The sequence below is a fragment of the Lissotriton helveticus genome, chromosome 9, assembly GCF_964261635.1.
Source record: "Lissotriton helveticus chromosome 9, aLisHel1.1, whole genome shotgun sequence".
Classification (NCBI taxonomy): domain Eukaryota; kingdom Metazoa; phylum Chordata; class Amphibia; order Caudata; family Salamandridae; genus Lissotriton; species Lissotriton helveticus.
The window spans coordinates 446,172,444-446,187,811 of NC_136070.1; the positions used below are offsets into that span (position 1 = coordinate 446,172,444).

General features: G+C 43.6%; 1 protein-coding gene across 1 annotated transcript in view; it reads left to right on the forward strand.

The window, feature by feature from the left end:
- Positions 1 to 15,368, forward strand: part of ASPG (asparaginase) — a 354,315-nt gene that overhangs the window by 162,170 nt on the left and 176,777 nt on the right. The window contains 1 exon segment of the mRNA XM_078660269.1: positions 6,481 to 6,564. Coding sequence (XP_078516395.1) covers positions 6,481 to 6,564 — 84 coding nt within the window.

A 15,368-nucleotide genomic window follows, 5' to 3' on the forward strand; every position in this document is an offset into this window, starting at 1 on the left:
TGACTCTTACGTCTCACCTCCATGGCACTCAACCTTCATCTCCCTGGCACTCACCCTTTATCCCCCTGACCTGGCACTCAACCTTCACCTCCGTGGCACTAGTCCTTCACCCCCCTGGCCTGGCAGCTACCCCTTACCCCTGGCACTCATACTTCCCCCTTCTCTGCACTCACCCTTCCCCTCCCTGGCACTCACCCTTGACCCTCCTGACTCTTACGTATCATCTCCCTGGCACTCACTCCTCACCTCGCTGGCACTCACCCCCTATGGCCTGACAGTCACCCTTGTCCCTCTTGGCATTCACTCCTCACCTCCCTGCCACTCACCCTTTACCCTCCTGGCACTAGCCTGGTTTCCCCCAAGAATACAAAATTACAAACATTGGCATAGCCAATAAGTCTCGCCTTTGGGACCTTATAAGTGTTTAGCCACGCAGCAGTTGATATTGTGGATATTGTGCTGCATAACTAAATATTTAGAAGGTCCCTAAAGTGAGACCTATTGGCTATGCCAATGCTTGTTTTTTCTTTGCTCTTCGGTGGCCTAGAACAATGTTGTCAAAACATCCTGGTTCTTAATCCTTGAAATGTGAATCGTGTCTGTCATAAATAGTAATGACGTTTACATGCATAGACTCGGCACACGTGACCCCTAGATGACTTTGTTTGACTAGTTAAGCTGTGCTACGCGTTTCTTTATTTACTGTTGAGTAATGTGTATCCGCAGCGGCCCTCCGATTACGCAATGCGCAGGGAGTGTGTGCTTCGGTGACCAACGACATTTTATTGGCTCGTTTTCTGTTCCCTGCTGCTTCAGAAAGGCATTAGTGCGTTTCACACTGGACAAAAACGTGGTGCCAGGTCCCAGTTGTCACCCGCCGAGGTTTGTGCTGGCCGGGAAGTTTGCCTTCCCGCTTTTGTAGCTCGGCATCCATTGTGCACCGGTAGGAACGTGTAGGAATGCATGCTTTAATTATCGCCTGGTTATGGTGATTGTGGGTCATCATCACCCAGCCGCCTCTTTCCCAGGGCAGACTTTTAGATCAGGAGGGATTACAAAAGTTCAAGTTCGGTATTGTTTAACTTTATGCAATATAACGTTTTGACCGCCGGGGTGGGGGAAGGGGGGCGGGACTGTGAGAAGAGCACGGCCCTAGCCAATTATTAACTTCTAGCCCTCATAATATACTTTCACAAAAAACAGCAAATTATTACCTTATAGACCTCATACTATACTAGCACAAAACATGCATTGCTTTCTTGGTGTTAAATAAGCCGTGCTGGCCTCACCAATGGCAAAAATTGGACTGATGTACACACGTTTATTTGATGGAGTTTTTGTTTAGTGCACAGTTTAACTACAGGGCCCCAGAAGTTTCATCTTGGTCCCAGTATTTGTTTCTGCCCATTGTTTTCTAACATATATCCATGAACTAAGCATTATTGGAAACACCTGCTGATAACCATGGCTATTAATTGTCTGCCCCCACAATTTCGGATCCTAGCCACATACCTGCCAACTTGAAGGGGGCGGGTCCTCGTGCCGAGAAATACCTACGAGGCACTTTTGAACCCCAAGCCCCCTCCTCCCAAAAATAAGAAAAAAACTTGTTGAGGCTGGTTCCGATGACCCTCAGTTCAAAACCTCGAAAAACGAGCTGGAAAACCACTATTTACAGTGGTTTTCATCTCGTTTTGTTTTCCCTGCCACCATATGTTATCGGCTCCTCACCGGGTGATGGGAGCCGATATCGTGTCACACGGTGGCACCGTGTGAGTTAGTAGGTATGTAGCCACACACAAGTGATGACCCAAAATGGGGGAGGGGTGGGGGCGCAGGGGTTAATTAACTGCCGTTATTGTCTTGCAGGGCTATCAACACCCTCTTGTTCCTAAGCCGGGAGCTCTGCAGAAGCTTTACTACGCCACAGCAGTGAGAGGCAAACACCTCCTCTGCTCTGTTCTCCCCTACGGATCTCATCTTGTTACAGATTCCCTCACCCCTACTCCACTGCTCGCTTCTCTGAGAGGGGCAGTCCCTTCTACCACAGCAATGTACAGAAAAGTAAACAAACTACCATGTTTCGTTATTTGTCTCGGCTATACAGTGGCAATCGTGCTTACATTTCTGATCTGCAAACAGGGGTGGAGCCGAGACAGCTACCTCTGCGGCAGACAGTTGCATACGTGGATAACGTGGCTTCAGGGCACTCTTCGGCTGTGGGGTGGGGATGGGTGCTGCACACCGAGACAGGGCACACTGGTAAAAAGAGCAGCCGTCGGCCACAGAAGTTTCCTCGGCTGCACTTAAAAGTGGTAGTTGAAGTCAAATAAGGCTGGCCAACGACTAAGTGCACTAAAGTGTCATATGCCATTAAACCAGTGCATTAAATGGCCAGGTACTGCCCGGTACTGACACTGAGTACCCGAACTACTCTAATTTGAATGGGGAAGTACCTGCACTTTTTAGCACGGCTGCATGACATTTAATGGGAGAGGACCAGTACTTTTTAGGAGCAAATAGGTGCTCTGAATAGAGACTACCAGGACTTCTATATTTCAATTTAAAGCACTGCATTAAACGTTATTGAAGAAAACCACAGTGACTGATGGAATGCATGAACTATTCTTAGCCACTCGTGTTGGAAAGTGTCGCTTTTGACATGGTTACTCCCCACTTTTTGCCTAGTATGTGTTGGAACTTTGATCGAAAGTGTACTGGGTTCCTGCTAACCAGGTCCCAAGTAATGGTGTTCTTTACCTAAACTGTACGATTGTTCCGCAATTGGCACTGCTTTACTCTCCAGTAAGTAGTACCTAGGGCCTTGAAACTAACGCGGGTCCTTAAGGGCTGCAGCACAAATTGTGCCACCTTAAGGGATCCCTCACCAAGCTCATTCAATCTGTCATTGCAGCCTGCGTTTCTAGGTGCAGAGAAAACCGAAGCGTCGACATGGTTCACATTCCTGTGTGCCATGTCTGCCAGCACCACATGTGGCATAGGTAAGTCACCCCTACGGTAGGCCTTGCAGCCCTAAGGCAGAAGCTTTATACCTAGGGCTCCCGGTTTTATGGTATTTATTTTTTTGACATTTGTCAGTTTTATTTTTGGCAACTTTTTCTGTATTTATCCATATTTATTATGGGTTTTATGGGAAACATAAAGCTGAAACTCGTATATTTCCACATTTATTTAACCAATATGCAGCCATGCTAGAATGCCTGCTAGGTTTCAGTGATATGAACACCCACAGAAGATAAATCAATACATTTATTTGAAAATATGCAAAATTCAGTATCCGCCTTGTGCAGATCTACTGCTGTTTAAGCCTCTTTAATAAAACTCCTTTCTTTTTTAACCCCTTACCTATCATTCCACAGTTTTTTGGCCCAGCACTCATGGCAAACTGTATTTATATTCACTCAAAAAGCACCCAATTTTCGTTTTTACCCACATTTAAAAATAATTATAGACAATAAAATAAATGGTTTTCTGTCTGTATTTATCGGACAAAATCAGTAAAACCGTAAAGCAGGGAGCCTTAATTATACCCATGTGTGGGCATATCTGCGAGAGTAGATATGTCCCAATGATGTCGAAGTTCACCCTTCGATATTACCAGTGCTCAGGGAAGCCATAACGAGTACATGGACTCGCCACTCGTCATTACGAGTTCCCCAGCAGCATGATGGCTTCACTGTACCCCAGGAGTTTTGGTACCAAACACCTCGTCTTAATAAACCACACTTATGCCAGTGCAGGATTTATTAATAAATGCACCCAGAGGGCACCTTAGAGGGGCCCCCTGAAAACCTACCGACTACTAGTGTGTTGACGGACTTGTCTCAACCAGGCAGCCACCATAGAAAGGTTCCTTACCCCCTGAGGTGAGCGTCTTCGCTCTCGGAAGTCAGGAAGAAAGCCTGCTTTGGGCGGAGGTGCTCTCACCTCCAAGCAGGATGGGAATTCCAGAGCGGGAACCTTCAAAGGCCCTGCCGCCTTTGTTATTAGACCCCTAGGCTCTCCAGATAATGGAGGAGCACCCCCCTGTCCTGACCCCTCTTTTTTTGTGGTAAGACAGGTGGGAAAAATTAGCACGATTAGGAGGTGGGCCTACATTCAGCCAGTACCACTGCTAGGGCGGGCCAGCTGATGTGGTCTCCACTTTCATATTCCTCCATGTTGTTTTGGATGGAATAAGCATTATAGGGCCAGGGCATAACCCTATGTCTATATGACCACAGGAAGTGGTCATATAAAGGGTGTAGACCCCCTAAAGGTAGGTAGCCCAATGGCTACTATCAGTCACTCCCCGTAAACGCCCCTAAATTGAGTATTTAGGTGGCACCCCTGAACCCAAGAACTTTGATTCGACAGATCAGCAGAAGAAGGGCGAAGAAGTCACTGTCTAGCAAGAACTTCAGCAGAAATGTGGATTTTGATGTGAAACCCTGCCTTCCTGAGCCCTCTCTCGACAGCCACGACAGAGGGACTCCTGCGAGATGGAGAACTACCAAAGCCGTGGTTAGCCTGCCAGCACTTCAGAAACCACCGTCAGTCTCCCTTGGAGTAGATGAGCTACTCGTTTGCAGACCGCGACAAGGAATCCTGTCCACTGTCTTGCAGCTCCCAGGCCCGACCGATGCCGCACACTACCAGGAAATGGAACTAGTGCTCTGGAAGGTCAGATCTGACTTCCTACCGAGTAGGAAGACACCAGGACCAACCTGAGCTGTGCAGCACCAATCCCTCGGTTACCGGATGCCCTTACCAAATACCAACAGTGAGAGCCCAGTCTGGATTCCCACTGCACCAGCACCAAGCAGCCGCCGAGGCACATCCGCATCACCGATACCCACTTGGAGAGTGGCTCAGCTGCTTTGATTTTTCCCCTGCCTTCTGCTTGTCCCTGATCGCGAGGTGCAACATTCCGCGCCCAGCCAAACTAACCGCTTTGCACCCAAGCCGCCTGCCTGGGTCCTCCAAGACCCCTTTCAACCTCAGCCCCCGTTTGAGAGCCCTCTGACTTGCTCGCAAGTGCCCCTGTGCAGCCTCTTTACAGGTGGCACCCCTTCTCTGTAGCGCGCCAGCTACCAGCCTCACCAGCACCCTGCTCCTGGTAGAACCTAGGATATTCCTGATTAACTTCTGTTAGCACTTTAAACCTTTCCCCACTACTATTCCAATCCCAGCAGGTGACCCCCTGAAACCGACTGTATCTACTTTTATGCATCTTTGACTTTTTCTCCCAGAGGACTGCATTGTGCGTAAAAGCGCACAGGTTTTACCTGTGGATATTTCTGTCAAAAACTATACTTACCTTTTGAATTAGTTCTTGCTTTTAAAATATATATAAAAAAGTGTTATTTTTAAATTTAGTCTCAGATTTATTCTTTGTGTGTGTCTCCTTTACTGCCTCTGTAAGTACAGCAAATGCTTAGCACTACCCTCTGATAAGCCTAACTGCTTGCCCACGCTACCATGGAAGAGAGTGTTCGTATTATCAACCTTTGCTTCTGTAAACCAATTGGGGACCCACTGGACCATGCACAGTGCACTTCATTTTAGTACGCTATATAGAGAGCCAGCTTCCTACTTCTAGTATCTATTCTGGGCTGCAGTCTAGTCCTTTTCTCTGTTCACTGTTTCATTGCAGACTGGGCCTGTGTTCTTTCCAGGAACTAGCTAAAATATAACATTTTCTCATGACTGTTTTGAAAGATTGATGCAACAATTTTTTTTTTTTACAAACTTCTAAGCTCTCTGTGGTGTACTGTTGCATCCGCCTGGACTCTCAGTATCATGACATATCATAATAATAAATATTGCTTTCACTGTACTGTATGATATCCTCAAATCCTTCCCCATACAACCTGAGACTGATTATTCTGGCACACAGCAGAGGACACTACCTTTAATCTGTGCAATAGCATGTGCAACCATTTTATAACTATGAACTTGCAAAATAATCTAGTAGAGTGGTCATACTCTCACTGCAGGGGCATCGTTTTATTTAGGAAGAGCGTGAATAATTGGCACTGGCTCCTTGTCAGTGGTGACCTAAAAGGGAAATCAACCAAATTCCGAATAGCCCAAATGTACGCAATGAGTCATGGCTGTGTAAAAAAACATGTCAAGTCGAACAACAAACATTTGTTGCAAAGCAGTTATGGAATTAAGTGGGAAGGGTAGATGCTCTAGCGCGCTTTGCCAAATGCACTGTTAAGTAAGTTTCCTTCTGACTAGGTATACAAGACACATTTTCAGGCAGACCATATGACCTTTAAAGTGGAAGGAAGAAATAGTGGTTAGGGAAAACCTGTTTGAAAACTCCAATAGCACACCCAGACAAACTCACAGTATTGTTTGTCCTAAACATTTTTGTTTAGGTTTCACATTTTATATGCATTAGTCTCTTTTTTAAATTGTATTGCTTCAGATAGCATCTGTATTCATATTTCACCCTTTTATGTCCTACAGGTGCCCATATACACAATTCGAAATGACGCTCTTGACAACCTGCTCGATGCTCTGCTCTTTGCTGGACAATTTGTAATTCCAGAGGTTGGTATAATTGGCTATATTTAGAAGTGGCTTAGATCTTGTACATGTCAAAACAGTGTTTTTTTTCCCACCTTCGTATTAAAGTTAATATTCTGCTACCTTTTTGGTAAAATGTCCCTTAATCCCTTAATTTGTATATCAGTTCTGAAGGGAAGTGATTGGCACTGTAAGAGTCGAGGATTTGTTAGTAGGCCTTGGAAAACTATTTCAGTGTATTGGTTAGCAAGAAAGTGTTAAACACCTCTAAGGTATTCCCGTTTTTCGTTGGCAGCTTTGGACTAAATATATTTTTGCGCAGATGTGCCATATATGTACTTTTTAATTTGGTATTTGACCATTTTTTTGTTTTAGGATAAACAGCACAAAGAAACCGGCTTCCCCGTTTTGTGAAATAAGAACACATAACGTATCACATTTTTCTATACAGGATCTTTGAGGGTTCAGTTTTTATCTACATTTTCCCTCAATTACAGATTGACAGAGGTGCAGAGTAGAAAGAATGTTTCAAGAAAGCAAAGTGTTTGTGGATCAGCACAATAGGAAGAAACAAACCAAACATGAATACGCATGACAAAGATCGGACTTTTCACGAATTAGACTATGGTGGCGGTGCCTATACTCCACTTGCAGGCGTTTTATTGATTTGGGAAGTTCTAGGTTCCGAGTGTGTCACTTTTGACCGTTACGAGTCAACTGTGGTAGAAAATGAATAGTTGGCATGTAATCTCGATAAGTTATGTCTTTTTTTTGTGGCTGCTGGGTAAATTAAAGAGAAAGAAAAATGCATAATGTGAATCCTCGGGTCCTGACCTAGAACTGCTGTTCAAGCCTTCCTACTCTTGCATTTGGATGGTTTTAATGGCCTGCTCCATGGCTTCCTATTTTCACACTGGCAGCCCATAAAGGCATTGTACATACTGAAACAAGTCTCATCCAGGGCCTTAGAAACATGATTATATCACCATCATCCTGGTGGAACTCCACTGGCTCCCTTTGCTGGCATCCACCATCTTCGAAACCAGATGCATTATTTACAGAGCCATCACGACCAGCACCACCACTTATCTTGTAGACAAACCCACTATCTCTGGTGGTTCTCGGCACACCCTTGGCCAGGATACCATCACACTGCAGACTAAGAAGTGAGAAAAAAAATTCAATCACTAGGCCTTTTCCATTTAGGCATCCAGGATTTGGAAACTCATCCATCAGGTCTGCCCCAATGCTGCTCCAGTTTAGGAAAGAGTTAAACACTCCCCTCTTGGAAGAACATCACATCACAGTGAATGAACCATTCACAAACCAGCTACCTTTCCTGTCACTTGTTGACTTTATGCATGTCTGTCGCCTTGTGCAGCTCTCTGCTGCCTTTTGGCTAGGTTAAACAGCATGTACATACATTTCAGGGACACTGCATGAGAAGATCGCAAGTGATGGCAATACTTTATAAATTGCATGTCCAGTATATATCCCTTATGTAATGGTCTGAATTCTCGTCATGTCTAACCTACTGGGCTGGGATTTGGAAAGTCAAAGATACATTTTATTGCAGAACTCATCATTTATTCCAGGCCCACATTTTAATTTGTACCCGAATGAGAAAAATCTACATAGGTCACTATTTCAATATATTCGACCAAAAAGGTTTAAGATTGCAATTGCTGTTGGGCTGAATAATTTGGGATAAAGCCCATGTGTTCGAGCTGTGTCTACTGGCTCCCTTCCCAAACATATTCTGTATTTTCTGGGCAATATTCAACTTGAGGTCGTTGTTATAGTCTTGTAAGAGCTTCAAGGGCTCGTTGGAGAACATTGTAGGTAGTATCCAGTAAAACTGTATTATCAGCATATTTAAACCAAGATCTGCAGATGCCCTAATTTTGGCAGCAAATGTGATGCTTGAGAACAGATCCGCTTTGTATAGATTTTAGTGTCACTGGGCCAAAACACACCTCTGCCTGGTATTGGTCCAAAGTATAGAGCCACTAAATGGAAGCTGACCCAGGGCAAGAACTGCAGATATCATGCAGGGCCTCAAAAGATTGAATGTCAACCCCAGTGAGCCTTTGGAAATGCCAGACTTTGTTGGAGAAAGGCCTGGGAAAGGAAATTCTGGTGGAAAAGTGGCAACAGTTGTGGAAGAATGTTTAAATGCAGTTTATATGTTACACGTTTCAAATCTCTCTATGCTATATGTGGCCCATTCCTGTCTTTTATCCCCAAAATTCGAGCAGTATTTGAGGCCAGAGCGGCAAGGGAGAGGAACAAACTTTCATTTCATCTCCTTGATACTGACCTTTAATAAATCTTTAACGACTTTTGTTATGTGTTCTACAGAGCTATGAAACTCCTGTTAATGAGTGCTAAATAAATATCAAAATAACATTGTTATTAAACCAAGTTGCAACTGTATCGTTGGCGCACAACTTGGATATGGCTTTCCTTTCAGATCAGAGTACCAAAATATTAAGGAGCCACTCCCTGGCCATATAATTTGTTTCTTTCTTCAGAACTATGCATGCCAGTACTTCTAATCAGATCTAAGGTCTTTGAACGAACAAATATAGCATCCATTCCAAATCTCGATCACCTACCCCCAGAATATTTGTCCTTCGTTTTCTCCTTGTTCACCTTTCATTAAAGGTCTTCTAGGAGGGATGTTACGACTGGTTCAGTGCAGTGGATTGGCCTAACATTTGCTCGAAAAAGATGGAGTGAAATTATTAGTTTCGACAACTTGGTGAAGTTGTTTAAAGGCTAACTTCTCCAACATTTTCCACAAAGAATGTCAGTAGAAATATTGGGTGAGAGCTGTTTGAATCAAAAGAAGGGAGAGTTGCCTTTTTAAGGGAGACTTGATCATGGCATTTTTCCATTCCTCAGTTACTGCTCCTTGTATCAGTGAGTGGTTGAATAGATAGGCCAAGATTGGGTCTAGGAAAAGAGTCATTTGTTTCATAATAATGGCCTGGCATAAATCAGTGGGTGAGCCAGATGGTCTAGAGCTGAAGATGTTTTTGTGTTACTAAAGAGTGAGTCTTTCCTAAAGTAGAAAGCATTTTCCGGTTTTGGAGGTGTTAGGGCTTTCCAGCAGATAAGTTCAGTTTGTAAAATGGTGTATTTTGATGTCAATTTTATCCAGAAAAAATTGAGTTTATCAGAATTTGAGTGGGTTTTATCTGGAACTGATTGGCCAGTCAAGAGGATAGAACATTTATGACCCTGGCTAAATTATGGGTTTTGCTGATATTTAGGAATAAGCACCCCTACTTGTCAAGCACAGGATGTCATTTCTTAGGTAACAGTTAAGTAATTTGGCTTATTGAGAATATTTAAGCCGCCTACGCTTCTGTTTCTAAGAAGCAAGCTCTGGATTGCATTTGGGACTGGGATTGATGGAGCGAGTGCTGGTCTGTGTTGGTAATAAGTCTAAGAGCTGGGTAAGGTTTGAATTAAACAAAGTGAACGTGATTAACATCACAGTCTCTGTTGACTGGCTGACCAACATGAAAGATAGTTAGAATAGCGTTAGCGGCCTCAATCGAATGTGTAGGATCAGCATTTATCAGCTGGAGGTTTAAGACTTACAGGTCTTTAATGATGTCAGTAGTTGTGACCTGCGATGATTGCAGCCACAGGGTAAAGTCACCAATGACACGATTAATATTTAGGGCAATGTTACCAATATCGTCTAACATGAAGCCAACTTACTTCCGCAGGTGAGCACGTTATCATTGAACAAATTGTTAAAGGGTTTAAGTTATGGAGTTGGTGTATAATATGGATACACTTCTGCACGTTTTACTATTGTGATCATGTCTAGTAATTGAGTAGTTTAGTGGCACAAATTCAAGACAAAAATTGACAACTTAATAAAGCCATGTTTTGATTGAGATTGTGTTGTTTCATGAAAATGTGCAGTTTTATGACTGGGTTTCACAGCAGAGCGTGCATCACACAGCAAGGCTCCAATCTTTGAGGAGATGTTGAGTGAGTCCAATCCTAGAACCTACAAGATAAAGCTTTATTCAGAGGGATACTGCGATATAGATTTTCAGTTTTTATGATAGCCATCCATTGTTTTGATTTTAGTGGTAGCGAAAAAGGGAATGTAATTTCACAGGACTAGCACAACAAAGGAGAGGACTTATTTCCTGGCTAGCGCTGGTAGTAGCTAGACTGTTGATGGTGCAATAGGCAGCCTGGCTGATGGCTTTCAGGCGCAGACTGTCATGCCTTTTCGCTGGTCACCAGCATGCCTGCGGTGGTCAGCCACCTTTAAATAGGTCAACAGCCGGGTGGCACATGAAGTACTGCTGCACAACTCTCAGCAGCTTTGTGATCCTCACACAAGATGGCCACAAGTTTAAAGAAATGCTCCTTGGATCAGGAAAGAAAGCTCCGGACCAGTGGTCCGTAAGTAGCGAAACTGGTAAAATGTTGCGTCAAAACTTGGTCAAAAAGTTGTTCTAGTCTGAGCATTCCTCGGTAGTAGCCCAAGAGTGATGGATTAGCCCACAAAAAGTAAAGTAACCAAGGAAATGGGAAAATGTACAACACAATCTTAGAACAGGACTTTCAAACCATGGCAGGCTTTGAAACATTCAGTGACTAGGCAGATAGTTATCGCAAGTTGTGAAGATTAACATTACAGACTATGTGCTGTTCAATTTGTAATAAAATCAATTCATTTTTGACAATTTATTTTTAGGTATAAATAATCTATATTCGCATTTTAAAGTACAACATGTGGCCTCTATACCCACCAGACCTTTTACCCCTCTGCCCACCGCCCACGCCACGCCATGCAACTGGACAATCTGTCTATTTCGTGTTGTTTATGAACTATTCTTAGAAGCTCCTTCCTCATCCCATGGGTTCAGCGTGTAGTTGTCTGCGTCTAGCAGACCTAGTGTCCTATCGAGTAGTGCGCATGTCTGCCCCTATAGTCCCCGTTTGGGTAGGAGTACAGGACCCCATATCTTTGGGGGGGTCTTTGGGGGAGGGAGCAGGCTGGCGGGGCACTGAAGGAGGGGCAGTGGGAGCCAAAGAGGGAAGGAGAGTTCTTGGCCTCTAGAGCAAAGATCGTTTGGGTGCCTGAAGGACACGCAGAATAGATTTAGTTTCTACTCCAAACAACTGGTATGCTCCTCCATTTGGAAGACCCAGGAGCTCTGATTTCAGTCAGGGTTAATGCGCACACCTTCCATTGCTTGTACTGCCTGTAGAACATCCCATCTACAAGGTTTTTTAACTGGGGGCAACTCAACATTGTGTTATGGGCACATTACGCCATCCTGCATTCACAAACTAGGCCAGAATAAATTCGTCTTGAGGATAGCTTTTCTAACTTTGGCATGTCTTGCTAAGTGGGTTGTTCTAAGAAAGATTTCGGCCGACTGGGTTCTGTCTAGCAGTGTCCTCATTTCTTTTTCCACCATACTTTGGTGTAAAATCTGGATGTCAGCTGCTTCGATGAGGTAAGAGTCCTGATCACTTTCCCAAACTGTTAGTGCCCTGGTATTTTCTATCCTAATTTCTGGATTTAACACAAAATGCTTAACTTGCATATACTGGAGTTTCTAGGTCTCTGGGATATTGAACCCTTTTATTTTTCTTGGGACTTGATTTGTTTTTAATTCTCTGTATCCGAATAGTAGGAAACATGTTGTGGGAAATATTTAAATCCCATTCCATTTAGTTATATAATCCCTGATATTAAGCAGAGTTCAAGTTATTGGAGTTGCATTTAGCATTTTTTCTCTGCTTTATGTAGCCATGGGACTTCTCTCAGGGTTGGGATTCCAGGTTCTGGTTAATGGAACACCACAACTTGTCTGTCTCTCCTTGCTACTATTGGACCAGGTATCTTATCTGGGTTGCTTTGTAATAGTTCCACCTTGATTTGAGTTTGGCATGGATTTAATTATGCAAAGTGTAGGTCTCTTCTCTTCTTTTCTATCCGTCCCTTATCTTCGTTTTCTGCTATGGGTAATGTATTTACCGTTTCCCATAGCTCAGTTTTGTACTTTTTCCCAACTTACTTATCCCAGATTACATCCACTGTTTTATGTAACTCTTCCCTTCCCCAAAACCTCCCACTTGAACCAGAGAGATTTTCCCACCCTTCTGCCCTCCATCTCAGTTGTAATTTGTAAGCCCCAGAGCATCAACAAGTGAATGGAAAGTCATTACCTTTTTTGATCTTCCAACCTTAGTTATGGGCTAGCTCTCCATGTTGTCTCCACTGTCATTTATTTATATCATTTATAAAGCGCCTGAATCACCCCAGATGGGGTATCTCCGCGCTAAGGACAGCTGTTTGTATGAATGACAAAGTTTCTTTCTGAAACCTAAATAATTAGTGGTGAGACGAATCTCAAGAGGTATTCGATTCCAAAATTTAGGTGCCAGGTAGGAGAAAGATTTTCCTCCCAATCTGGCTTGCCTTATGCGGGGCATGATAAGCAGACCTTTCCCTTCAGAACGGAGGTATATATTTCAGTAGCTTGTCTGCTTGATAGACAGGACCCATCTGGTTTATGCCTTAAAAAACAATACAACAGATTTTGAAATGTATTCTTTTGCGGATAGGCAGCCAGTGGAGTTTACGTAGCAGGGGAAGTGAGGGGGCACGATAAGAAGCGCTTGTTACCAGGCAAGCAGCAGTATTCTGAACCACCTGAAGGCCTTGCAATGATGATTCCTTGGCGGAGATCAGCAAAGCATTGCTGATATCCAAACGGCTAAGTACCAAAGGCATGAACTAGAGTTTTATGTGTCGGTGCGGGTAAGAAATTAAAAACCTTATGTAAGGGCATGAAAGCACCTTCTTTTTGTTGCAGCTATGTGTTCAACCATGTTTAGATCTTTGTCCATTAGCACCCCTAGATTTTTTACAACTGTCTTAGGCAGAGGCGCTGGCCCTAGATCATCTGGCCACCAACTAGGGGACCAGCTGGTTGTCGCATTCTTAAAGAGTATTATTTCTGTCTTTCCAGCATTCAACTGTAAGAAGTTGCTGCTCATCCAATATGTTATGGCTCTCATACCTTCCTTAAACATGTTTTGAATGTCGGGAGTATCATTCTTGTAGGATAGAATACGTTGTGTATCATCTGCCTAGGAGATCGGGATAAACCCGATCTTCCTGAGCAATGATAAGAGGGGCGATATACACATTAAACAAGGATGGGCTCAGACAGGACCCCTGCGGTACCCCTTTGGTAACTGATGTAGTATTGGAAACAAAAGGTCCAAGATTCACTGTTTGGGTCCTGTCATTTAGGAAGTCCCGGAGCCAGTCCAGCGCAGACTTCTGGATGCCTATAGACCGCAAACTATCCAGCAAGATTTGATGTGAAATGGTGTGAAAGGCGGCGGACAGGTCAAGCAGTATAAGAATCACTGCTTGAACATCATCCGCCAGCACACAAATATCGTCTATTACATTCACCAAGGCTAGTTCAGTACTGTGCCTGGGAAGAAATCCTGACTGAGATTGGTCCAGGCATTTAGAGGCTTCTATAAAGACAGAAAGGTGGTTGTTAATATGCCTTTCCAATAGCTTGCTATACAGAGGGAGCAAAGAAATGGGGTGGTAATTGGAGACATCATTTGGAGACAGTTTGAGATTTTTCCTGATAGGCATGATCCGCGCATCCTTCCATTCTTTAGGAAGACAACCTTGTTTGATGGAGCAATTAAAAATAGCAAACAACAAAAGAAGAGAGGTCTAATCTGGTCAAGTACACGACTACCAGAAATGTGGAGCAAAAGGATAAGTGGATAGTATTGATCACAGTCACTCTAGTTGAGTGGGATCACAGTCACTCTATTTGAGTAAGAAAGCCCTCACACACCGACCTAGTCAGTGTCATGCTTCATCATCGGGCCCCACCGAAGAGACCGAGTGTCTCTTCGGTGTGCTACGACGCCAGAAAGACTGCGGAGCTGGTTGTGTGGGGAGGAAGTGTTGTGAAGATTTCTCAAATTAAAAGTGACTAACAGGGTATCAAAAAAACTTTAATGAGTGATCCCTAAGACACGTGTAAGTGGTATATGTGTCTGAATTTAAAAGCCAAGGTTATTAGGATTTGGTTAAATTCAGCTAAATACCACAAAATTATTAAAATCAGTCAACATGTTTCTGCCTTCAGTGTGGTATATATTCACCATGGCATTCTTCAGGACTATAACCCCGGCGGTGTGGACACTCTAATAGTCCACCCTGACCTGGGGGCGTGAAAGTGAAAAGGAAAAGTGAAAAAAGTGCTTAAAAAATTGGGAGAGCAATTTGCTCAATCCAAAAAAAAACCCAAATTATGGGTGTATCAGCACCTGTAAGAAAAAACATACAGACAAACAAATATAGACAAACATACAATTAGTATATGCCAGCATAGACTTATCATAGTGCTCCTAAGATGGTGGCAAACCTATGTGTGCACACAATAACAGAGAACTTATGCACCTTCCAAGTAGCCCTTAGGGATATAAGTACTGGCTAGGAGGTGAAGTGCTAGAGGTGGTTAAAAACTACTGCTTGTAGTGAAGGAGATAAAAACGCGGTGTGAAATCTCCATGAGAAGGGATCAATTTGACCAAATGGTCGGTGACCCCCACAAGATGGTGAAATATGGAGAACATCTCACTTTAAAATTGGGCGCTACTTGCACCATGGGTCTCGGGAGGGGGGTTGGAGCGCGCTTGGCACATCCTACGAAAAAACGGGATGAAAATGTCAGCATAACCCATACAATCACACAGGCACTTAGCTTTTGTTAATTGTAGTAACCGTTCCG